The 26,379-nt window shown below is 35.7% G+C and overlaps 1 protein-coding gene across 11 annotated transcripts in view; it reads right to left on the reverse strand.

Moving 5' to 3' along the window:
* Window positions 1–26,379, reverse strand: part of SOX6 (SRY-box transcription factor 6) — a 372,529-nt gene that overhangs the window by 197,610 nt on the left and 148,540 nt on the right. For all 11 annotated transcript variants that reach the window (XM_088057366.1, XM_088057365.1, XM_088057364.1 and 8 more), the window contains one exon: window positions 18,091–18,301. In XM_088057366.1, coding sequence (XP_087913492.1) covers window positions 18,091–18,301 — 211 coding nt within the window. The remainder of the gene's footprint in view (window positions 1–18,090; window positions 18,302–26,379) is intronic.

The following is a 26,379-nucleotide window of genomic DNA, read 5'->3' on the forward strand; positions in this document are numbered from 1 at the left end:
AGCTCTTTTGAGGTTTTTTTCTGCAGTGTATTTAAAGTGATCATAAATCAAGTCTAGAATTCAAAGACAATTAAGGACATAGACAGTAAAAAAGACTGAGCAATGCTAACCCAAAACTCCAATCATTTTTAAAGTAAGTGGGGAGAACACTGGTCAACTAGGCGATTGTTGGTATCCCCCAAAATGTAATCTCCAAGCTGAAGAATGGCAGCTGGCAGAACAGCTGGTGAATAGGATTAATGTCAGAAGAAAGAAATAAAACTCAACATATGTCCAAGCCTGCGGTGCTGGGACTGAGCATGATTGTACCCCGACGGATACCATGTGTACAGCTGGAAAGTGCCACTGTGCCATGCTTCTCTACCCCACAAGGTCATTTCTAAGAAGTATAGCTAATATCTGAACTGAACTTTTCCTTGAGAACTCTGTCTGATCAAGGAATGAAGAAACAAGCTTCATAGTGTAAATATTTTGGCCAATTTTAATGCACTCTGGGTGGGTTTTTTATAATACAGTCTCAACTAAAAAAGCAGATTAGTATTAAAAAGGACAGATTGCACTAATGTAAATATAATTTTAAAGCTATTTAAACCTTTTAATCTCATTCAGATTTCCACATTCAAGGTTCAAATAATACCAAAACCACAAGTTTAATATAATAATTTCATTTCATAGTACTTATATATTTTATTGAAAACAATTTTAACAAACAGCATACATAGCTAGAATATGCCAAAGAAATTCAGAAAATGGGGGGAAATTTGATACTAGCATTAATTCATATTTATATTTTGAAATGTTAGCTCATAAGGTTTTTCAGCTCATGTCTCAGCATACTCCTATTTTTTTCTGTAACAGGGCAGTTGTTGAAATTGGTTATAGTGAAGAACAGTAAACATATAAAAATTCCTAACTCATGAGAAAGGCCTGAGTATTTTTAGAAGTTTGAAAAGAACAAATTTTTTTCATTCTCCATTTTTCTACTAGTAGCTTCAAACAAATCCTATCAGCTAAATAGCAAAGTTCATACAAAACCAAGCTACACCACAATTGTGTACAGAGAGAGAGAGAGAGAGAGGACAATGGGGTTCACATAACCCATTTTGTCCTGTGCCTAATGTCATTTTCAAATATGGTGATTTTGGGTGCCTTTTATTTTGCTTAGGGAATATAAGGGGAAAAATTACAGTCCCAAATCCAGGTCACATTCAAAAATACTGGCTTCAGTTCTGTTCACTTGAAATTAAAATATCTCCTTGATGAAAATGAAAAAAATTATTGATGTGAAAAATGACAACTATACCCCAAAACAGTTTTTTCACCTTTTCACCTTTTTTTTTTTCCCTTTTATTATTGTTATCTTTCCCTCTCCTTTGCTCTTTTTCTGTTCTTTTTTTTCCATTCCTCTCTGGCAGCATATCAGGAAACATGCAGTGGAATAATATACCACACTCTCCTACCAGAGGAAAAGACACATGCATCTCAAAGGATGCAAGCATGCAATGCTACCTTGGTACCTTAAAATGGAATATCCAACTGGCATTCCATCTGCCAGCTGCAAGACAGCAACAGGTAACCAGAGGTAATATTTTATTACTCATATTAAGTTGACTTCACTTAGGGGTTGTATAGCTTTCCTCTTAAAGAAAAGAAACAAGAAATGTCAGGCAAACCTCATGACTTGTTCAGGTTAGAATTATATTTTTCTGACTTGTAGAAGGATGCATGTTCATATTTTAATAATAATGGAAATCCTTTACAGTAAAAGATACAAAAGAGCTACAAAAGAAACCCCAGTAGAGATGAGAAATTTAAGCCAGTTTGAAATTAGTGACTACCAAAGGCCACTACTGTTGCTGACTTGCAAACAGTGCAATTACAAATGAAATTTCCACTAAAACCTCTAACCTTTTTTTTTAATTATTAGGTTCTGCTATGATAGTCACATAATTTTAGATAATATGGTATGTTACATAAAAAACTAGAGGCCTTCTATTCTTTAAACATATTTTATAACTCCATTAGTGGCCTAATTTTAAGTGAACCATAGTAGTATGAACTGATATAGTTTGTATCTAAGAAATTTCTAATGTGTTTTCACCCCTTAACAAAGATAATTCACAGTTTGTGTTCCATCATCCATTTCAAATGTCACTATAACCTACATTTATTTGGCATTGTCTACCCATTTTCCATTTACTTGGAAATACCTAGCCATTTTTACCAATTTCTCCTAACTGCTTCTCAAATGAAAACCAAGAAGAAAAGTGGAAAAATAATTTTACATGATGACAGTAAAAGTATAATGTGCATTATGTTCTAATGTCCTGATGACTGACTCGTTCAGTAGGAAAAATGCTGAGGAATTTTAATTTCTCATACAAATACATCGGCGTTTCTAAGAGCAAAACTTCTAGTAGAGATTTTTGAGCTTTCCTTGAAGGAAAAGGACTCATACAAGAAGATTTAAATGTCTAAACAAGATGGAAAATTCTGGATATTTTTCATCACATAAAATATTCCCCTCTGTTTTAAGACAGTCTTGATTCTAAGTAAGAATCTCCAGCAGCACCAATCTAATATCATTATGTAGTGAGGAAAATGTTTTTGTTTACATTTATATAAAAAGGAAAGAAAAGCACTTTGCTTATTAATATCTACTGAATTGTTTAAGAGGATTTTTAAGATACAAGTTAAAAGAATTTCATAATTTCAATTTCTCCTTTTCATTTAATAGTAGACATTCATTAGGACCCACACACTGTAATAAATTATAATAATTTCAAACAAGAATTAAATTACTAGGTACCTAGTGAAAGAGCCATTTTTTCTTAGGTACCCTGTAATCTAACTGTCAGATTTAAAATCTATTCCAAATCAACTCTTCACAACATTCACATTTATTCATCTATGCTAAATTAATAAAAGGTGTGAATAATACTGACAAAATTGATCATTATTGTTCATGTAGATTTAGAAAATTATAAGGTAATCTAAAATATAAAAGGAATTGAGGGAAACTATTACAGTTCTTATAAATAAATTCATCCTTTACTATCTTTTTTAAATCAGAAAAAATCTTTAGCAAGAATTTATTGAGATTGACTAGCAAAGCTATTTAATAAATTGCACATTTCAGAACAGAACTGAGTTTTTATTTCAAAAACTATTAAAAATTGATGATGACACTAATGCAACTGAGAGTTCACCCAATATCTTAAAAAGTAATGTTGAAATTCCAAAAAAAGCTACCCACTATCAGAATGATGCAAATTTTTTGCAGTTTGAGCCTTGAGTATGCCAAACACCTTCCAGAAGGTCCTGAGTGAGCTCAGGTAACATGGAAGTAAATGGGAATTGGGGTCACCCAGAATCCATTGGAATCCAGATCTGACCGAATTCACCAACTCTGTAAAGCGGGCCAACCATCTCTCCCCCTTTATCTTGTAAATAGACGTACAAGGGGACAGCATTATCCAAGGAATTAAAGCTGTTACACAACCATCTTTCCTTACTTTCCACATCTTAGCACCCAGAAGTACACACTGGATGCTATTCCTGCTCTAGTAAAACCAGAGACAATGTCTGTATCAGGCTCTCCCTCTCCTTTGCACATTTGCAGTAATTCCTGCCATCTAACCTCAGTGACCCTCTCCCCCCTGACGGGGATCCCTGCAGATAAAGTAAAGCATGTCAACATCTGTTCCCATTCACACCGATTTTAATTTACAAAAAGAGCTTTGCTATTTTCAGAACAGGCTCCAGAGCACAATGACAGATTTAAGGCCTTTAATGGGGTTGCGTTTTGAGTGTGTCAGCGTTTCAGACTCACCAGGACTTGATTCTAAGGGGCTGTACCAAAGGAAGCTGCGGGGGTTTGCAGAGCCACAGAAAGGGTGTTCTCTTCACTACCGTGCTATTTACCTATAAACCCGCTGGCAAAGTTTTATGTCCTTAACAAACCCCTGCATTTTCTGCTTTGAGCAGAAATTTGAGATCACCAGGGATACAACTCCTTCCCTTCCCTTCCCTTCCCATTTTCACTCTGTGCATTCCTTCTGCCACTACACACCTTTCTAAAACCCAGCATGTATTACTGGGGGGATGTTTTCCAAACTGCTTTCTCATGACAGAGTTCTGTTCTTAATGACTTCTGAACCCACTGGTTTTTGTGAGAGCATAACCAGGACAAAGCACTGTGTGGTTTTTGGGTTTGATAGATTTTTTTTTTTAAAGTCCACGGTCCTTGGTCTCTCCTGCTCTATTACAAATATTACAATAACTGTCACTATTCCAAAGTTCTTTTAACTGGTCATTATTTATTGATTACCCTTGTAAATCTAAAGTATTTATTCATCTCACTAGAAAGTTGCAGAGACGCAGACTGTGAGGATCACAGTGGTACAAAAACAATTCAGAGTTTCAGGGAATTTATGGTGAACTCAAATTAGGTTTTTTCCCATGTCCTCAACAGGGTTTAGAGGTTTTTTAAAAGATATACAATATGAAGAACAACTTGGAGAAACAATGCACAAGTTGTGTTGTAATCACAGAACAGCTAAGACATGAGCAGCTGAGCAGAAGGAAGATGGGCAGTGGAATGCCATGCAGCAATCAGCACTGTTGACTAATCAGAATTTGAGACACTAGAAGGTAATAAGGGTATTATAAAGAATGGCTTATTGAAGGAGCAGCTGTTTATGTGTAGCTCACTGTTTAAATGAATTCCACTAGATTGCCATGGTATGTTTTGGTTAGAAAAAAAGTTTTACTTGAAAAAGTAAAAAAAAAAGAAAAGGAAAAGATAGATCAGCAAGGGCAAGGACAAGGGAGTAAATATCTGGGTATCATGACCACAAGTACATAAATAGAAGCAGTTCTCTAGGTGCTGGGGAACTCTAAAAAATTACATAAATTCAGTGGCCCTGGAAGTTACAAAAGAATATTCATTACTTAGGCAAAGCTTAAATGTCATCTTTGTTAGCCTCAACCACTGAGCGTTGTTGCCATGGGCACAAGAGCTGAGGTGGTTATGGAGGGTAAGAGACAAAGAGGAAAAAACCAAGGGAAAGTATAACTAAAACCAACTACAGAGCCATTTAAAGACATTTATATTTGCACCAGCAGCCAATAAACACAATAAATAAATTCAACCTCATTTACAAAAAAAAAAAAAAAAAAAGCCAATTTTATTATCCCTTCCCATAAACATAGTAATAAAATAGTGCTATGATTTCAACTAGGAAAATCTAATTAAATAATGTAAAAAGACCAAAAATAGAAGCAATATTCAAAATCACACAAGTGAAAGCAGAAACTCACCATAATGTTCAGACAATAATCGTGTTCAAATCTATGTGCCATAGGGTTATTCAATAGTTTTTTGCTTGCCTGTTTGTTTTCAGAAACCAAGCTAAAGTTTTGTTTTTCAAAATATCTTTGAAGAGTTGGGAGCAGGAAGGAGACTATCTAATTGTAGTTGAAATTTATCATAATCCATTATTTAAAATATTCTACTTTGGACAGCAAGGGCTTGGTAATATTTAAAAGCAGTCAGCAAGAAGTGGAAACTCTGGTATCTTTTGTAACAGTTCACATGTCAGACTGGCGAAGTGCCCACAGTGTACGGCAGAAAAATCTATTTAATGTCTGCCCCACAAGGCGACATGAGGCTTGATTGGCAGAAAGCAGAGAGTGGCTTTTGATCATGTGTCCTAACAAGCAGTTCCAGCTCCTGTCTCTTCGGCTGAGCGGCTCCACATTACCTATTCAAACAGAAGTGACAGGCCACTGCACTACTCTTTGGCTCTAGTCTCACGCAGTGGGAGCTATGCTGGAGACAGAGCCACTGATTAAATATATCACTTTTTCAAGACAAGCAGGTTGTCTGAATCAAAGTTGGACAGAATAGACTCAACATTATTAAAAGAGGATATAAAACTGGAGTTGAGTGATGTTAGGCCAGTGTGTACAGCCTCAGGGATTCACAGACTGACAAGGGGAATAAGGAACAGCAGAACTCATAAAGCAGGGTCAGAAATTAGCTGTGACACCTTGGCCATTTTCCCATCACTTCAGGGCCACTGTGTTTCAAATCCTATAGTCTCTTTTTTGGCCTTTTTTTAATGATTTTCTGTGGGGAAAGGAGGAAGGGGGGTGTAAAAATCATTAACTGGCAAAAGTTGCAAATTGCAGTTTTACAATTAGATATAAAGCATTAGCCACATTTTGCCACCTAATATACTCTGTTTTCTAATTAGATTGTGCCTTTTTTCCTTGTGTTCTCATCAGCCAAATTATTGTCATCAAATAATTTGTTGATACAGCACTGGCTACCCTTGCTCTAAGGAACAACCAAAAGCTGGGGAAAATGACTGAATAGAGACGCTTATTACATTGCCTTGTTAGTTCATTAACAAATTGGTTTCATTTTTGAGGTCATATGTCTGGCCACTGTCTGTTGTGTTACCTGATACACAGACACAAAAGGGCAACAGACATGATTCTTTTTCTAGTTATTATATCACAGAAACACCAGATACGCTGAAACCAAGTGGAACCAATGCTCCAAGTAAATTTTTAATTACAAGTATAACTGCAGATGTAACAAAACCTATTAACAAAGCTGCAACAACCCCATTTAAACAACTAAAAACACAAACAGTCCACAGAGGGAACAGAGGCTGAGGCAAAAGCTTATTTTACTTAGTGATACATGTGCATGCCAAACCTATAAAATTATTTCTGGGCTATTCAAAGTTCTGTGAAAAAAAAATTAAATTATAGTACAAAATCTTGACAGATTTTTTCCAGAACTACTCCTGCAGTAATTCTATTGAAATTAATAGAGTCACCTCAGGAATAAACTTGGTTCAATATTTATTTTTCACTATGGCAAGTTCTTCTGACATTTTAACAAACCTCTGCTCGATGTGTTAGTTTTTGTTTCACTGTAAATATTCAAAAGTAATCTGCTTGCTACACATTTAAGATACGATAAGGACTGCTAAGACCTACACTGAGAAGCAGAGCTGTTTTAAATATTGAATATGCAGGTAAATTTTAAGATAGAGTAGAAAGAGCTGAATCTGGTCCTCATGCATATCCTGTAACACACACAGCATAGCTATAAATGCAAACAGAAATCATTCTTAAAGTGGTGTTAGACTAAGGAATTCAGTACAGAGCCCTCAATGTTTCTGGTGTCACTGCAGGCTCTCTAAGCTGTAGTGTTCAGGCTTCTTCCAGATGGGCGAAAGAGCCTGCTTGCTTCAACATTTTCAAACAAATAAAAGACAGGAAAGTATTCAAGATGGGGTTTTTTAGGTTCAGTGAAGATCATGATTTACCATAGAGGGTGATGTCACATCAAGTTCTGTAAGAAATGTGAGCAGGCAGCAGTGCATTATAGCTTCATGTCAAAATATGGCAAATGGTTATGTAAAGCATTAAGTAAAGCAGTTAACAAAAAAGAAGATGAAAATAAACAGCCATTCATACATAGGGCACTGTGCCCAGAAACTCTGGGCACCTATGTAAGTAAAACTAAAAATATATTATGATTAATAAAAGAAAACAGCTATTAGATACATTCCAAAATGCTAGGCTGTAGAACAAGACATTTTGGAACAGCTTTACTGATTCACAGCCCATGCTAAAGACTGACCCAAGACTGCAACTGAGTGAGCACTGCTAGTCAGGACAGAGCAATGATAACAGGAGCTCTCTGCAGATGTTTACACAGTAGTTGCCCTCAAAACTATATTTAACAAGTACTATTGCACTTTCTTTTTCCAGAAATATCACAATCTGAACTTTAAAAAAAACCACCACTACTTCTTTATCTTACTAAAGCAGGACAGAAGAGGGTGGATTTTGACACATTAACAATGGCTTCATTTTGGAGATCATTGTGCCAATGGGCAAATAAGGAAGAAGCCTGGCTACAAACAGGAATTAGAAGGACTCCTCACAGTCCAAAATACATTTGTGAAGCACAGAAATATGTAGTTCAGAACACTGAATTGTGCTTTTTTTCTTGGTTTTCACTTTGTGCTCATCAGCTACGCACAGGGAAGTGAGAGCACAGGCACAGGGCTAAAACTCAGATTATCCAAGTTAACAGCGCTCAGCCAGGGCTTGAGCAGAATTTCAGGAAGTATCAGACTTTATCATAATAAAGTTCCTCTTGGCTTTAAAGGTACTAGCTCAGTCTTTCAGTGCAGAACTGGTGGCCTTAAAATAAATCTCATTTTGGACCACACTTAGGGTGCTGTGCCCAGTTCTGGGCTCCACAGTACAAGAAAGATATGTGACAGGAGAGAGTCTATGAATGGGCTGCAGGGCAACCAAGTGACTGGAGCATCTCTCACATAAAGAGGGGCTGGGAGCACAGTGAGGCTGAGAAAGAGCAGCTTCCAGGGGATGATATATAAATATCTGATGGTAGGAGTAAAGACAGATCCAGGATCTTCTCCATGGTGCCAAATTACAGGCTCAGAGGCAAAGAGAACAAACGGGAAAACAGGAAATTCCCTTGAACCAAAAGAAAATCTTGCTTATCGTAAGGATGACCTAACACCAAACAAACTGTGGAGTTTACAGCCTTGGAGATACTCAAAAATTGGTAGGACGTGGCTCTGAACAACTCTGTTGTAGGCAATCCTGCCCTGTTCAGAGAAGCAGTGCCTTCCCACCTCAGCCACTCCATGATTCCTTGATTCCTTGATTCTGTGTAACCAAGTGAAGGGGAGCAAAGATAGACTGCCACTAAAATAATTACAGTAAGGTTCTTTCTCGGGTTGGCTGATACACTCAAAACAAGCAGCAAGAAAGCTGCTTTTCATGATGACATCCTAAATTTTATGATGCTGAACTGAGCAGTTCTTTGTAAAAAAGGATAAATTCAAAAGCCAATGCCCTCCCTTACACTGTAAAGCACTCCAAAAAGATTTCCAAATTTTTTAAGCTCCAATTCTTCTCATTGTAAATTTCAGGGAAAATAAAATTGAAAAAAAAAAAACCACAACAACTTAAATGAATATTTTAAATAGAAAAAAAATAGCTACTTATTTTTTTCCTAATTCCCACTCATATTTAATAATACACAAAAGCAACACAGACATTGAGTGGATTTAGGTTCCCTGTTAAGAATATTTGTTTGGGGTTAATTAGCATGGTTGAAGACTAATCTTAATAATTGTTTGTTGCTTCCACTGGTGGCAGGTTTTCTTCACAAACAAAGTGGTATCTTGGAGTTTCAGACTGAAACAGAAGTGAGAGTAGCTACTCTCTCCGCTGGATGAACAAGAAGGCCTGAGCATGCAACTGCCTCATGCAGCCAGGCAGCAAGTGCCTCTGTCTCTACTGTGGCAACCAAATAAAGTTGTCAAAATTATTTTTAAATAATTATAAGGTATCTAAACCAAATACCGTATAGAAAAATAAGGAATATATCAGCATTTGAAATGTATATGCTGCTGAGCATTTTTACTGTCATTTCTTTAAGAAAAGCAGATCTAATTAGCTGTATCTCCAAAGTGTGCACCTAGCATTTTTATTATGTATTATAACATTTTGCTTAGAGTTGACATTTTTATTCTGACAAGCACTGTCTGGAGAGCTCTCAATAAATAATACATTTACAATTTTCAGTAAATAAGCACTGGACACAAATCGTTATCCTTACTTACAGCTGCCCCTCTCTAATAGTGCTTTTACAAGTAAGGTGACTATTCAGTCTAATGCAATACTCACAGTGCTGGGAAGATATTTCCATTCATTACCTCAGTCACAAGCACTTAAAGCACTTTTAGGCCCTGTTGCAAAACAGCAGGAATGGGAAAGCAAGTAAGGCTAACTAAAACTAAAGTCCATCACCAAAGAAACCTGAGGCCATTCACCCTCCAGAACTTTGAAAATACAATGGCAAACAAGATCAGCCATTTTCAAGCCCAATCTTTTCCCTTGTATCCTTTTATTTATTTACATTAGCAATTTTAGGAAGGGAAATATCACAGTCTAGTCCCTACTATTAACTTGATGACTACAAAAGGTATTTCAATTGCCATTTTAAAGCATGATCTGATCATAGTGTTGTTTGTGTCACAGAACATCAGAAACCAATGAAGTTTCAATTTATTTTTCTGCTGCCAAGATCATGCAACTGAAGTAGCTCTCCATATTTTTACAGCTATTTACTCACTTATAGTCTCTACCACAGAGCTCAATGTCAGTTGTACCTATTCATACTGATCTTGCCTTTTTTACTGCCCTTAGGAAAAAGCTGGCTTTTAAGATATCCTTTTTTATTAATGCTTTCACAATACTAATAACATACAAATAGTGTAAAGATAGCAGATGTTTGACCTGTCTAAAACAGAGAACAGAAGTGTAGAGGAATATAGTGCAGAAAATTATATAAGATGGAAGCACTGGGACAATTTATCATGCAATAAAATAGAAATTAAATTATATCTAACACTGAAGAAGGTCAGAATTGAGGGGTTACCGTGGAATTAAAGAAAAAATAAAAATGAGATGATCCCTGAAGGTAAGACATTGGAAAACACATCTCTGGGGAGGAACTGACTGGAATGGTCAGTAGATGATGGCAAAGAAAAGATTTCACATTTTTCAGTATAATCTGTCCTGTTCGGGGATAATGAGAACAGGGTAAAGGCACAATTGTTCCAATGAAAAGGATTTTATTCATCTCACATATTCTAGGTTGAATAAAGATGTTTCTTCAACATCATATAAGAATCTCAAAACAGTGAGAGCAAATACCTGCTCAAAAATAAAGAATTTTTCATGGCTAGATTGGATGTTCCAGTCCTCAGAACTGAGTCCTGAATTTCAGACTCTTCCCCTATCAGGATCATCTCTGTTTACCAGAAAATGCAACAATTTTGTAGAGGTGCACAGGTACAAAGCCTTAAAGAGATAACAATCTGCATTGGAAAATTGAACCTCCAGGAAAGTAGAAACTCCATAAAATTCCATGGATCCTACACCGATGTAAATGTCTGACAGTAGCCAAAGTGTATTTTTTTTCCTGACAGGTTCTCAAATGGCTACCATCAGACCCATCAACTTCTTGCTGATGATACTGAATAAGAACTAAGAGGGGACATGAAAACCTCTTAGCAAAGCAGATGGCCTAACTAATCTATCAACCTATTCATGTAGATCTCGTTCTCCATGATCCCCATGTAAAAGTCTGTGCTATTCTCCATTTGTGGGCCATGAATGAATTCCAGAACCAAGAAAACCAAATGGAAGATTCCAAATGTAACATGAGACATACTCAAAAGTGCTGCAAAATTCTGGTATCCACACAGAAACTGGGAGTAGTGATTAGATTCTCAAATGCTACAACACTGGGTAAGACTGTAGTGTAAGCAGCCAGATAAACACAAAGATGAGGTGGAAAGATGACAATATGTCTCAGTTTCTTAAATAAAAATTGAAAGACAGCATTTAGTCACAAAATACTATTCTGAAAAATTTAAAGGACATAAGAAAGTGGATAATCAAAAATGCCTAAATTCTCACTCAGAATGATAAATAAAAATACGAGACAAAATATTAATGGCCAGACACAGTATGGTTACACAGATTGAGTCTCTCTTTGCAAAAAAATAATGAATTTTTAAATGTATGTTTAAATGCATTCTAAATTTCATTAAACAAAAGTACATTAATGGAATTAATTTCTGATAGAAAAAGCAAATACAACAGAGAGAAGGAAAATAGGTTGTATCTTCTTTTAGTTACCAGGAAAATAACCCTCGAAAACACTTCCTTTGTGGTAATGTTGCAAAATACTCCAAAATTACCTTAGCTTAACACATTAAGACATAGGAATTCACTGTAGAATTCAACAAATGAATTCTTAGAAATTTTATGATCTACAAAATGTCTATAAAGAGAAGAATATTTTTTTCTAAAAAAGCAGCATATATAGCATTGAAAAAGAGTGACCAAAGTGATTTTACAAAGATAATTGGAATTTAAAAAAAAAAAAAGAGAAAAAATAAGTTGCATTTAATTTCATGGTAAGGAGGTAAATAATAGAAGAAAACAGCAATTTAGGAAAATGTGCTTCATATCTCTTTTTTAATTCAGTCTGAGTCATCTATTTATTTTCTGGACGCTTGGGCTTTTGCATTTTTATTTTGGAAGCATGTCTGGAGTTTAAAGAGAAATTCTCTTTCTTAGATGCCACTATATACGGCTTCCAACAAAAAAGCAAATAAAAGTATTAAATTAACTATATGCATAACTGATTCTGAATTTTCTTGATTTTTAAGAAAAGGGAAATAAGATACAGATGGTACCGAGCAGATATGGCTTTTTCAAAGGTGATGAATGGATTTGAATGTGAGCTTTTTCATATCCAAACAGAAACGCCAGTAACCATTTGCAATGTTCATGGGTATTACAAAACACAGAACAGCAGCAATAAGTCATTTTTGTTGATTACTTCAGGTAATCCTAATACCAAAACCCAGTAACATTTTAGATGTCTTGAACAAAATATCTGTATCCATAAAAAAAATAAAAAAGAAGAAAGAGCAGGGGTCTGCAAACACCAAGTGTGTTTGGACAGACAGGGATCATGCCTTCATCAGTGGAAAGTGTGGGTATCCAGCACACCATAAAACAGATAACTTGAATTAAATCTCTGCAAAAATTCTGAAAAACATTTTAAAATATTCACTGACCATAAATGGTCAGCAGTTCACTTCTAGGACTCATACACCAAAGAAAACTCCTGACACAAAAGGTCCTCAAAGGTTGTGCTTAAAATTATGCTAAAAAACAAGTATACATGTCTGAACTCTCTCTGTTCTCAGCTATGGCCAGCTTAAAACAAAGAATGCAAAATTGAAACTCTCCATTCATTTAATACAACATAATACACAGATTCTTTAAAAAAAAAAAAAACCAACAAAAAACAACCATAATAAAAAAAATTTAAAAATTTAAAAAAACCAAAACCTAGAAAATAAGCAATTGCAACCAAAATTGTTTGCCAATGGCCACTTAGAAACACAGTATGTGAGGGTTTAAGTTTACTTACTTCCCAAAGAAATTAGCAGGAAATTCTTGGATCTGTATGTGCAGTATTTCAATATACTTATATTATATTCCAATATAATTATTGGAATGATAGAAAGCTTTGTAGGGGAAATGTTAATCTATTTAAAATCAATACAACAGAAAGTGTTCAGTTATTATTAACTCATGAAGCTGGAGAAAAAAGAAAACAACAAAACACAAAATTAGAAAAAACACCACTACTGAGCAATGTAGTAAGATTTTTCCCTACTGCATATAGAATTAATAATACATGTAAACCCTTAATTTTTAATTTAGATATCCACCCATATATCCTCCTATAGAGAGAGAATACAAACAGGTGCACATGACAGAGAATAGATGGAAATTTATGAATATACTACTCTTTATATAGATGTTCCTTAGAACGTAGTTGTATACATACATAGAAATATGTATGAATATATACATACATAGAAATATGTATACATACATAGAAATATGTATACATACATAGAAATATTTACCATGCATACATAGAATACATATGAATACATAGAAACAATGCATACATAGAAATCTTTGATCTCTTAATGTTCAACTATGGTCTTCAAGGAGGAAACAAGAATGGGAAGCACTTCATAAAAGGCTTGTGCTAGAATTGTGCACTGGGCTTGGTTGAAAAATGAGACTGTATACATTGCTCAGAATCAAGGTCAAAAGTGAATTAGGAATCCAGGCCCTGAGTAATGAGGGCTTAGCACTTAGCAGAAATGACATGCCCAGTTTCCAGCTCAGAAGTGCCAGCTGACCTGCCAACCTAGCATTCCAGATCTGAAAGGGGGAAATCTGTTCTCCTCGTTACAGACAAGATGTGTACTACTAATTATTGCTCCTAGAGGCTTATGATGAAGTAAAGTAGGATAGTTGTCTGGAAGCCAACTCTCAGCATAGAATTCAGGCAACCCAGGCTGTAAATCTATCTCACAAAAGTAACATAAGCAATATTCAAAAAGTCTTTTACTTAAAGGGGATAGAAAAGGAGAGAAGCAGTTAGACCATATTGCCTAACATAAACTCTTAATTTTGAGCTATCTAGAGTTTTAATACTTGATTGTATTGTAGGTTACTTCCAAAGAAAAAGGCCAGTAAAACAATCCTTTGGCTCATAGAATAAGTTGAATATACTGAAGTTATCCAAGAGGCCCTAGAGTCCAACGTTATTGATTAAATTAGACACCTGTTCATTTCTGACCTCTTCTGTCCTACGAGAACACGTGTCAGCAAAGTCTTTACATACTCAAATTAACTCTAAATATTTGTAGCATTCTTTTCTTTTTCAATTACAATTTTCTCATCAGTTTTCTCATTTCCAAATCATTACAAATTAGGGCACAGGAGTGCCTTACTGTATAAAAAAATGCAAATACTGGACCCCAAAGTCAAAAAATATGTTGTTTATTCTGTAATGTTGGTAATCTGTGTTCAGAATACAAATAAAGCTAAAAACATACTTAAGCTATATTCCTGTGTGAGGCACCCGTGTTCCCACACCATACACAAGACATGACACTGGCTGAAGCACTATTATTAAAGAGAGATTAAAACAGCTGTACATTATGCTGAAGCACTCACTCTTCCCTTTACAAACAGACGGTCATGGATTACAAGCAGCACTTGACCATTTAAATCACTACAACAACCAGATTTAACCAGCTGGGCCATATTCTCTTAGGCAATGCCTGTTGACCTCCTCAGTCACAGCTGCTCAGATGAAATTCTCATTAGACAACTTATTTTCAGGAGCCAAAGGACTCTGATTAAATATATCTATTTAGACACAATCAAATCTTCCAGTATATATCCTTTTTCCAGCAATATGAGGTACAACAGAGACCACAAGGAGTATATACAAGCATGTCAGACACCTAACATCTGAGTGTACAGCACAAAGTATTTAAGTATTTGACCCGAACAACTTGTATTTCTCAAATTCAGATGATATGGATGGACCAGAAAGTTACTATGTAACAATATTAAAAGAGACTTTTCGTTGAGCTGGTGTGGGGGTTAGGTCTGATGACTGGAATTCTTGAGTTCTTTACTCCACATTTAACTCTACAATTAACTTGCCATATGACGGTGTGCCAGACAAACCCCACAGCTACATCAGTGGTCAAGGAGGTCATCCCTATAAATAAGGCTAATATGAACTATTACACTCTTTTAAAGGAGATATGCAGGACTTAAAGCCCCACACCACAGTATACAGTAGAAACACATGCCTTTTCTCCACTTCATTCATTAAACCAATTATATTATTCTCTCTATAAAAAACTCAGCAAGTATTTTTCATTTTGGGCAAGCAATTTTGTGACAGGGAAGGGCTTAGTACACAAAGGGCTCCTCAATTTCATTGGTTGCATACCATTTTAAGAAAAGGACTGCAAAGAAACATATTTTAAAGGATAGGTGTTAAAGAGCATGATGTATGGTGTGTGATCAGCCTATTAATTAGGTTGTTCAAAAGACACTGTAAGGTGGCAAATCAACTTCATAATCTCAGACCTCATTTCTCCAACTGACTTCACAGAGCTAAAACAAAGTTCAATCTTAAAATAGTAATTATTTTTAAAACATTTTATTTTAATCAAACAAGTATGGAGAGTACTTCTTTTTAATTCAGAGAAACCACTGAATACTGAATTGGGTATTCAAATACGTTCTAAGAATTTAGATATTCCTAGCCTACACAGAAGTTTAGAAACATTGAACTTCTTAAGTGCAACATCCTGAAGAATTTCCAATCTTTCTTTTAATTATTTTTCTGCATTTATTTATATGCTACCAGTCAGATGTTCATTAATTATTTTCTGTTAAGCATAAGTAACGAATGGGAAAAAACTTGATGCAGAACCATAAAGTCATCACAGAATGGCCTGGATTGGAAGAAACCTCAAAAATCATCTAATTCCATCTCCACTGTGGTAGGCAGAGACCCTTTTCATCAGACCAGGTTTCTCAGAGCTCCACCAACCTGAGCTTCACTTCCAGGGAGGGGTGTCCACAACTTCTCTGGGCAACCTGTGCCAGAGCCTCACCATCCTCACAGCAAAGAATTGTCTCCTAATGTCTAATCTCAGCCTAACCTATACATGAAGATACAGTCAAGTACCTTTGAACTTACAGGCAGACTTTAGAATAGCTTTCCATTATAATGTGGTCCATAAAGGCAAGATTATTTTATAGATCAAAAATGACCTTTATTTCTCTGCTGATGAGAACACATAACGTGTAAGGCTCTGACTCAGAGAGAGGGATCGCTCTGCTCTCTACTCTTAAAACAACCAGTGTATACTAATATAAGGGAAGTGAAGAAAATTCTTAAGAACCCATACAGAAATAAGTTATGAAATGCTTGAATCCCTACAGATAGATGTTATGTTTAAACTTTTTGATGCACATTTTTATTAGCACACCATCCAGTACACTCCTGGAAAAGCCTTAGCTGTGGTGTCAATATAATCAACAGCAACTTGAGCACTCCCGCAGCAAAGTACGAGCCAAGACCTTTGATTAGCATGGAGTGTCGAACGACTGCTGCTGACTGCAGAAAACAACTTTGCCAAAGTAATATTTAAAATAGTTTTCCTAGCCTAACCACCAAATCTAAGAAAGCAATTTTTAAAAGAGTGATCTTTACAGCTGAAAACAGACAGATGGTAGTAAAGAATCTGGGACATTCTCTCTTTAGAGATGTTTCACCAGCTTCAGAAAGGACACCTATAGAACATACTGGCATTTAACAATTATGCCAAGAAATTTAGAAGCCTGCTTCCATCACTATATTATTTTATCCCATATTTAAACACATTATTGTATCAGCTTCAATTTTAATTTAAATCTGCATTGCTATATTAGCCAAGGGAACTTAGAGTGCACTGTTTGAAGTGTATTGTGACCATACCATGAAACTGAGGAGTCAAAATAAGTCTGAACTCATTCAAATTTCAATAAAAAAAAAAATTAAAAAAATCAAATCACAAAGTTTTACTGCCTTTTGGCTTTGCTACATTATAAATATTCTTCCTGGGTTATATTTAATGCCACAAAAACAGAACTGGTAAAATATCTCAGAGAATCCACACAGATGCCTCCACACCTGTTTTTCTATTTCAAAGCCTCCTGCTCTCACAACTTCCTGATTCAAACTCACATATGAGCTCACAGACTAAAAGGTATTGTTGCAGAACCAAGTGAGACTTCATTCCACTTACCAAGAGGAGAAATTTTCATGGTGGGTCCATACTGTTTGTACACATACACTGATAAACCCACTCTCCAATTCTGTTTGTTTCCTACCACAGCCAAAATCTTCACAAAATCAATGAAAGTATCTGAATAAGGACTGGCTACATAAACAGGCTTAGCACTCAAAGATTTGTCCCCATTTTTATCTCTGTTTTAATACTTGTAACAATATCTGAGGAGACTGTTAGAAAAACCAAGAGATTTCTTCCTTTGTAATTCTAGCTATATAGGTCAGAACCATGTATTTTTACACTTAAAACTCTTTCCCATTCTCCTAGTTACAGATGCTCAGTTATTAAAGTGATGAAAGATGAGAATTTCGAAGGCAAAACAAACCAGCTCATGTTTTATTCATTATTGTTTAAAATAAACATTTGTCTTTTAAAAGGAAGAACAAATACAACTGAAGAATATCCCTCAAGTCCACAGCCAGTTAAGAATTCATCATAACCTTTCAAGTAAGAGTTGAGTTTTCACCAAATCCAATATTCTTGCTTTGACTCACAACCAAGACAATTTTAAAAGTTTTTAAAAACTGGCAATTTGTCTAAAATCCCTAATGGATCTCAAACTACCATTGCCATGGAAACCTGTGAATAACTTTATCCTAGCCTTTGCCAATTATGCAGTTTTATGGCCCCCACATCCTCTATGCCATAAAAATTATGGGATTGGAGGGGTGGGGAAACTACATCAATCCTATCCAATGCATACCTTCTTGCTCAGTCCTGGTCATTTCTTCTAGTTTCTTCTGTTTCAGTGTGTCCACCACATCTGCTAGGCTTCCCTTGCGGCGCTCTGGTGTTCCAAAATTAACACTGGTCATTAGCTCGCTGCGGTCACGACCTCCTTCGTCGGGCTTGTTTGGTGAGGTAGAGGTATTTCGGAAGGAATATAGGGAACATAACTTATTACTCTCTGACTCCTGCAAAGAAACAAAACTATGTCAAAACATAGGCTCTTCCCTCATGGCAGAAGGATCTCAGGCAGGCAAAAGCTGAAAGAATTATTTATTAGTTTGTAATACTAACAAGCGTACATATCTCATTCAGTTTATAAATTGAGCATTATGATTTTTATTTCCTCATTTCAGTGCTTTTCAGTGCTTTTCATGGGCACTTTTGTCCTTAAGTCCAGTTCGCTCCAAGTTTCTAACATTCAGACTTCATGCCTTTGATAATCTTCTTCAAGGATTTCTCTCATCAGAAACAAGCCATTTCAATACTTTTCAACAATGAATGTGTTAAGCTTTTACAGTTTTCTGTAGTTCCTTAAGGACAATATGTATGGCACTAAGGAAGAAGGTACAGGCAAGGACAAATTACTCCTGAATAAATCCTCAGCTAATGGAAAACAGCGTGACTTCAAAACTAGAGAAAGGTTTAGGCCAACAGTGACCAAGGAGGAAAGAATCTACTTCACAGTTAAATAAGGTTAATCGTATCTGTGTATCTATGCATATTCACTGTCCTTTAACTCAAATTTAAATTTTTCTTAAAGAATGAATGTTATGATGCTTCTAGGAAACATAGGAAAGTATGAGCAAGAAAATGAAGTTGTGACAAAACAAGTCATATATGTATGGTACCACATGTATCAGATGTTACATAGACAAAAACATAGAAATTAAAAGGGTTCATCTTTTCTGTCAATAGACAATGTTTATTTGAGCAAAAATTAAAAAAAAAAAAAGGCATCAAAAAACAATGAGTAATGACAATTCTCCTCAATTTTGTGATATCACCCAACAGTGAAGCCCTTCCTGAACTTCTCTGGCTCAGACTTGTCATTCTCCCAGTTATATTTGCAACATTCACTGCATCTCTGCTTTCACAATTTCAACTAAAAAGAGAAGTAGTTCTTGGATTAGTCCTCAAAATCTCAGCCACAAGAATTTCTCACACACTTCTCTTTCCAAAATTACTCTTCTATTTTAATTTTTAATAATACCAGGCTAGGAGTGTTAAACATTTGGGGAAAAAAACTACTGGGGTTTTTCTGTTTCCTTATGGTATGCCTAGAAATGTTTGTGTGTATATTAGATTCCATGAAATGTACTTTTTTTTTTTTTAATTTAAGAGCAATAAGAGTGGCAATACATTTAAATATTAAGAAGCTAATTAATAGTCTTGTCAAAAAACATTCTCACAATGCACAGTGTTCCCCATAAAGATAATATTCCTACTACTTTATAAGCTGAAAATACCCATCTTCAGAGCACTAAAAAAACTTGTGTTCTGAAGGCTAGAAAGCATTAACCATCAGCAGCACCACAAGACACAAAACTTTGCTTCAGTCTGGAAGAGATTAAGAAGTAGCTGTGCAATGTAATAGGAGGAGCAAGACCAGCAATGAGCAAGCTGGGTGACACGGGGCTGGGGACTGTGCAGAAGGAGACGGTGACACATCGTCTTCAAGCACAGCAGTCTGTGATCAGACAGCACTGTTACTGTCACTGGAGAAGGAGGCAGCATTTGCTAGGAATGTTGCAAATGTATTTATTCACTAAGACAGGAAATTAGAAGACTCTGTATCTCATCCCACTGGTAGCAGCCCCTCATCAACACAGTAGGAACAACAGAGGTTTTGCAGGCACAAACAGAAAGAGAGGTGACATGGAATAAAAAATTTATCTTTGTATTTTCAGCAAATAAACATTAACAAATTTTTCACTCCATAAGTTTGTATTCACTGAAGAGTCAAACATCACAGAGAACAACATATTAGACCAGGTACAGAGATGAACTTATTTAGTTGCCTTTAAAATGGAAAGCTTTTGTATATTTAACTCTTTCTAACAAATACTACTTTGCATTTTTCTTAAAACTTGGTCTTACAGTAGAGATTAAAAGAGAATCTTTAATATTTTTCAGATGTAAAGCCTGGATTTCTATTATCTCTTTCCTCAATGAAGAATTAATACTACGTACTTCAGCACTTTCACCTTTGAGGACGGTACAAGAGCAACTCAGTAATTTTAAAGGAGTTTTTTCTCAAGAGAGCAACATCCTCTTACAGTACATGAAGCACATCCATCAGGCTCAATGCAGGGGTTTTCGTGCTCTCAGCAAGGAACACTACATCTGTTGTTTAGGCCGGAAACAGAAAGATAAGGCAAATCTGTGGAGTAAGTAGGAATAACAGAGTGTTCTTCCTCCTGATAACCCCTCCTGTTCCTCGTCTGGATGCATACACGGTCCAGCACAATGTTCCTTTGCTGCAGTGAAAAGCTCCTCTAGTCCTGCTTCCATCAGGCAGCACATTCACCCTTCTTTTTCTTGCCCAAAAGACTGTAATAGCCACAACAGAGATGAGACAAGTTTAAACTTCACACAAATAATGCAGATATGTATAAGGGAGGCAGAATGATGGTCTTTGCAAGCATGAGGGTTTGCCCAGTTAATGAACTATTTTATATTGTCAGTTTTGTGGATAATTAAAATTTAGAATAAAAATAAGACAGAAAACGCATTTGTAATATTTCTGTTTCTGTTTAGGCCTACAGCAGGTAGAACAGGTTTTATTGACCTCACATTAATGGCTAACTAGACAGATCAAAACACAAGGGGGCAAGGGAAGTATTCCTGTTATTTTTTCTCTAGAAAGTTGACTCAACTGTATTTGAAGGGAAGTTGCTACTGCAGCATTCAGATTGTTGAAAATGAAGTAAATGTTACAGAAAATTTATGAAGGATTTTAATTTTCATGATGGACCTAATAACCCTTTGCAGACCACCTCTTGTGGCATGTCAGGCTTGTCCCAGCACCTCACGCACTGCAAGACCAGAAGTGCAACTATCACATACATCAGATGCAGACCAGGTAATCAAAAGTTAATTTGCATTGACATTCACGTGCGTTTTGTGAATGCATGACATTCACAGAGACCCTCCTAATACATCCAGGTATCCTCAGAAAAGTCTAGTGGATCATGTGTGCTGTCTGAAACAAGAGGGATATCACCTCTGCAAATTTGTTTGTTGGTCCTCTTGCTCTAATGCATAAAGCACTTTCCCTAAAAAGTCTGGAGTTCAGATGGAAAAGGACCACCATGCTTCCTAAAATAGAACAAGCCTATGAATTCATGGTTAGGAAAGGAGAACATTTTGAATATTAATATGGAACAATTTAATAAAGACAGATCTCTTATCCTTAATAAGCTTTTTGAAGTCACCTTTTACAGAATGAGGAATTCCCACTTTGTTTGATCTGAAGAGAGAAAAGAAAGGACGCTATTAAGGGTTTTTTAAATGTCTTTTCCAAGATCATGGAAAAAGAAATAAAGACAAGTAAAGGGCCTAGCCATGATCAACTCAAATGCTTCCATTTTGCAAAATCTAAATGAGAAATCCATCAGCACTGATGAAAATTCTCTGTGCAAGTCAACTTTTCTCAGCATCACTGATAAAAATAAGAATACTAATAACAAAATATGACTGATATTAATATCTACTTAATGTATGTGGATACAATCTGGTGCCCAAATTCATCCAGTATCTCCATAACACCCTAGACAAAGGACATGAGACTCCCTGGATTCTCATGTTTAAAATTCACATATTTCTGTAAAAGTGGTACTTTAAGTCTAAACTTGAAATAAAGTCTTCAACACATAACATTTCCCTTTGAAAGGTACATTTTTCAGGGTGTGCTATTCTCACCGATTTCAGTGATTTCCAGGTAAGGCAGGGGAAAATATGGAAAATATAATCAGATAAATAGCAAACATTTAATCTATGGATAAAAGATTTAACACAGGGCATGCTTCTTCAGGATCCCACTCAGTTTTTGCTGGATTTATTAAACTATCCTCCCACTTACACAATAAAACTGGATAATTGTAGAACTGTTTATGCCTGTACCAGAATGCACAAGGGATTGCACAGGGATATTTGTCCACCACAATGGAGGCCTTTCCAGACTGGTCTCTAACAGTTGGCAAACCGTAAAATTTGAAGACAGCTTATGAAACAAAAAAAAGAACAAATCTGAATGCTTAAACAACATGTACAATGATTTTGTATCTTAATCTTTCCTCTTTGCCTGTGTCAGATAAAAATGCTTGAAGTTGCAAAGGTATTTAGTTGCAGAGATGACTAAGCCAGAAAATCTTACTGTTCAATACCTGAAGTGAGAATCAATATTCTTGAACCACTGTTGGTTCAGTCTTGAACCACTATTTCAGCTGCTTACTATTCAGCAGGAGCAAAATTGAGTCTATTTTTTGAAATGTTTGGGTTTCATATCAAGGTAAATAAGTGGCATTTTTCCTGTCTACATTTTCCTACCAGCCCATAAGCACAGACCAGGTTTCGTTACTGATCATTCAACCCACTGTGGTTAGTGTTTTGACAAAATTCTATTATTATAACAGTTTAAATACCTATATATAGACACTAAAACTTAAGGATTAAGTTCCAAAGTGTACAAAATGGAGAAAAATAAATTAATGCACAAAAGAGAGAAAACCCAAAAGTAGCAAGGCATGGATACCAAAATACTATGGATGACTCATTCAGGGATAGATAGCCCCTGCATGAAATCACACTTTACTTTTACTAAAACCTCCACCTTTCTCATATATCGCTTGGAAAACAACATGAAGAGTTCCACCACAACATGGAAAAAGCTTTCCTAGGTCTATCCTTGGCCTTTTTCATATTAGAGGCACATTACAGTTTAAACAACCTCAAATTTTCTTGGAATATATGTGGTCCAACAACACTTTCCTTAGTCTTATCAGCTTTCCAGGCTGTCTGGTGTAAAGAAGTGACCTGTTGGCTATTTCTTTTTGAGTTGCTGTGAATGGCTCGAGTACAACTTTGGTAATGGCAGTAATAATTATGAATAATTACTAGCAACTTGGTAAAAATAAAGACAGGACCTCTGTGACTATGCACATGGGATTTTCTTCACACACCACAATAATTCCTTTAAAACTGTTATGCTAAGATAATATGTAAAGATAGTTTAGTAGGCCTCTCACTCTGAGAAAATTATTTTTTAGCAAGTACATTCACTAAATTTCACAAGTTACACGGGTTCTATTCTTCAAAAAGATAGCTGATGGTTTCTGTACATAGAAAGGAAAATCCTTATAGTTTCTTAGATGTTTCTACTGAAAAGGGATTGAGCAAATAATAATAATTTTCTTGTAAGTGTAAAAAAATATTTTCTTGTGTATTTAGATTCTAAGAGTTTAAGTAGTTCATTTTCCATCAGTGCCCCACTGGTTTTAACAGGATAAATGAGGGAGTACTGCTGAAAGTAATGAAAATAAAGGTATTGATAGCTGACCCAGTGTTTTTCATATTTGGAGGCTAATATTTATAGCAATACCTGCAAGCTGAATCATGAGCCAACATGGTCACCTTTTATGAAGTCTTTTCACTTCAAAAATAGAGCAAACAGACACAAAATTAGAGTTCTATTGGTGAGACATTATAGGCTAAAAAGAAAATTCAATATTCTTGCTCCTTCCCTCAAATAGCCAAAGTACAAAATATGGGGCGGGGGGGCGGGGGGGGGCTGTATTTAGGGTTTGAGATGCAACTTCTCAGTTTGGGGACACCACAATCACGAGTGGAGATCTGGCTTGGGACAGATCTCTGTTTGATATCCTCTTAAGGATTAAGGACAGACCAACTGGTGAGCTGGATTCTCTTGTCAGGAGTCTTACACAGGGGGAAGTGCACAGGGCTGCAGATTTTAATGGCAGTATTTATGTATCACCTAGGAAGGATGGATCCTCTGGAGCTCTCTGAAGGTGATAAAAGAGGCAACCTTACAAAATGAAACTGAGGGCTGTACGAAATCAGGGTCACAGTGTTAGTTAGCAATTTAATAATAACTGTGATCAACTTTGATTGAAAGTTGACAACTGCAATCCCACTTAATAGCCAGGGAGAAAACTGTTTCTGTAAGAGTTCAACTGAAATCACAGGATGAATGGCCAAGAAGTAGAAAGCAAATATTACTAACATAAAATGTGTTAGCTGAATTGCTTATTTCAATGTGGATGAGGCTTTTCTGTTATAAAGGGATATTTATCTGTCTCTGCATTGAATGGGACACATGTAAACACCCCAGGAAAGTTGGATATCCAGAGTGTTTTTGATTCCAAGTACTAGAGGCATGCTGGCACTTGGAACTAGTCTGGAGTTAACATATAATGAAAGCAAATGTTTACAAAATCATTTCCAATCACTACATTAAATATGGTTTCCCATTTTGAGGAATTTAATTAAATAGAATTAAAATAAATTAAAAATCTAAGTGATCATTTCCAATTCTCATCTGATTAAGAAAGAAACACAAAAGTTTTATTAAGAAAGATTTATTTAAATCCAAGGCTTGAGAATGACTGCTATGAGCTATTGAGAGAACATCATTTGTTAAGTCTCAGCAAATTATGCTAGTGGGAGGGCAAATGGCAAGTAATGGAATAAAGCTCAAATCTTTAACTCAACATTTACTGTGATAAAACTTATACTGATTTCACTGCCAAAGTATAGGCTAAATACAATTTGTAAAGGGCTTGTATTCCATTTTTTCTATGTATCTAAAAACCTCAAGAAGAAACAACAGAACAGTAAGCTCTAAGCCAAGAAATAATATGCTAAATTGAGAGTTAAAAAAAAAAAAAAAGAAAAGAACTTTAGATCAAAGGTTTAAAAATAAGATGTCCTAATAATCAGGCATATATAATCCAAGAATGGTCTTATGAAGAGGCCACTGCAAAACCAGCTGCCTGTTTGGAAGGCATGGGCAGGGACTTTATGTCTCATGTAAAATATAACCACTTATTTGCAGCCATCGCTTCCTGCTCAAGTGTTGGAGCAAGCCAGGTAAACCAACTTTGGGTACATAGATTTCAGAGGTTTACCATTTTTCAGCTTTGTGATTCGAACCCTTCTCTTTACAAATAAGCAGCGATTTGAAACATGCTGACAGGCAGTTTGCTCCATTCCACAATAGAAAATCACCTCAAAATCTTAAAACGCAATGACAAATCACTTCTATATGGCAATCAACTCACCCGCAAATGATATGCATAAACTCATGTGCTTTTGTAAGAGTTAGATGCTAAGGATTTCCTTAATTATCCAAATACCATATGTCCTAACTCCCAGTGTTTACATTTGGTAATAAATCACAACAATATTGAGACTTTATGCCTTGCACTTTGGTTAAATGCTCTTACTAAGGAAAAAGTAATGGACAGCCATTTACAAAATGATTATTTAGACTTATATTTTCATCTAAACTGAAACTGAAGAAGCATTGTGATCAGTCCCAGCTGATCAGCACTGTTTACCTCTTGAGTAAATAAAGACACATATTTTGTGATGCATGTTTGCCAGAAGCTGCCAAATAAAACAAGGATTGTGTGGCTTGGATATTCCAGACCACTTTGTATATATCCAACTTCCCCTTATTAAGTCATCTTAATTGTCCAAGTTATAAGTAGGTCTATTGTAAATATAAAAATAAAATTTGTCTTTTTGTTTTTAGCAGTATCAAATGCACATGAAAATCCTCCTCTGTATATAGTTACATGACATGTATTACATGCTCTATGCCCCCCTTCTAGCATTTGCAGAGGAATGCACACAGGAAACCAGCCTGCTGCATAGAGTACTTGTATTTCTTTAAGGTAAACACTGATGAAATATTTGGAAGATTGAAGTAAAAACAAGAAATTTATGAGACATAAAGGTATCACATAAAATTGCTGTGAATTACAATAACATTGGCTGAATCCCAGAACAGATAATCCTTATAAACATGCAGGAATGTTGTAAACTGTATATGAATATCAGTGATACAGTACATTAGGAGACTCATATTACACTTGGTGCTGTGTAAGTCTCAGTCCCTGGGTTTTTCATGGCCTCAAAGATTAAAATAAATATGTGTAGTATCTTTCCTCCCTCCATGAAGATATTTTATGTACACAGTTTTATTATGCTGAACAAAGATACCAAAGTCTGTTTTTTCTTG

Source organism: Pseudopodoces humilis, chromosome 7 (assembly GCF_049639895.1).
Source record: "Pseudopodoces humilis isolate 2021_Gansu_Grassland_sample_001 chromosome 7, ASM4963989v1, whole genome shotgun sequence".
Taxonomy (NCBI): Eukaryota; Metazoa; Chordata; class Aves; order Passeriformes; family Paridae; genus Pseudopodoces; species Pseudopodoces humilis.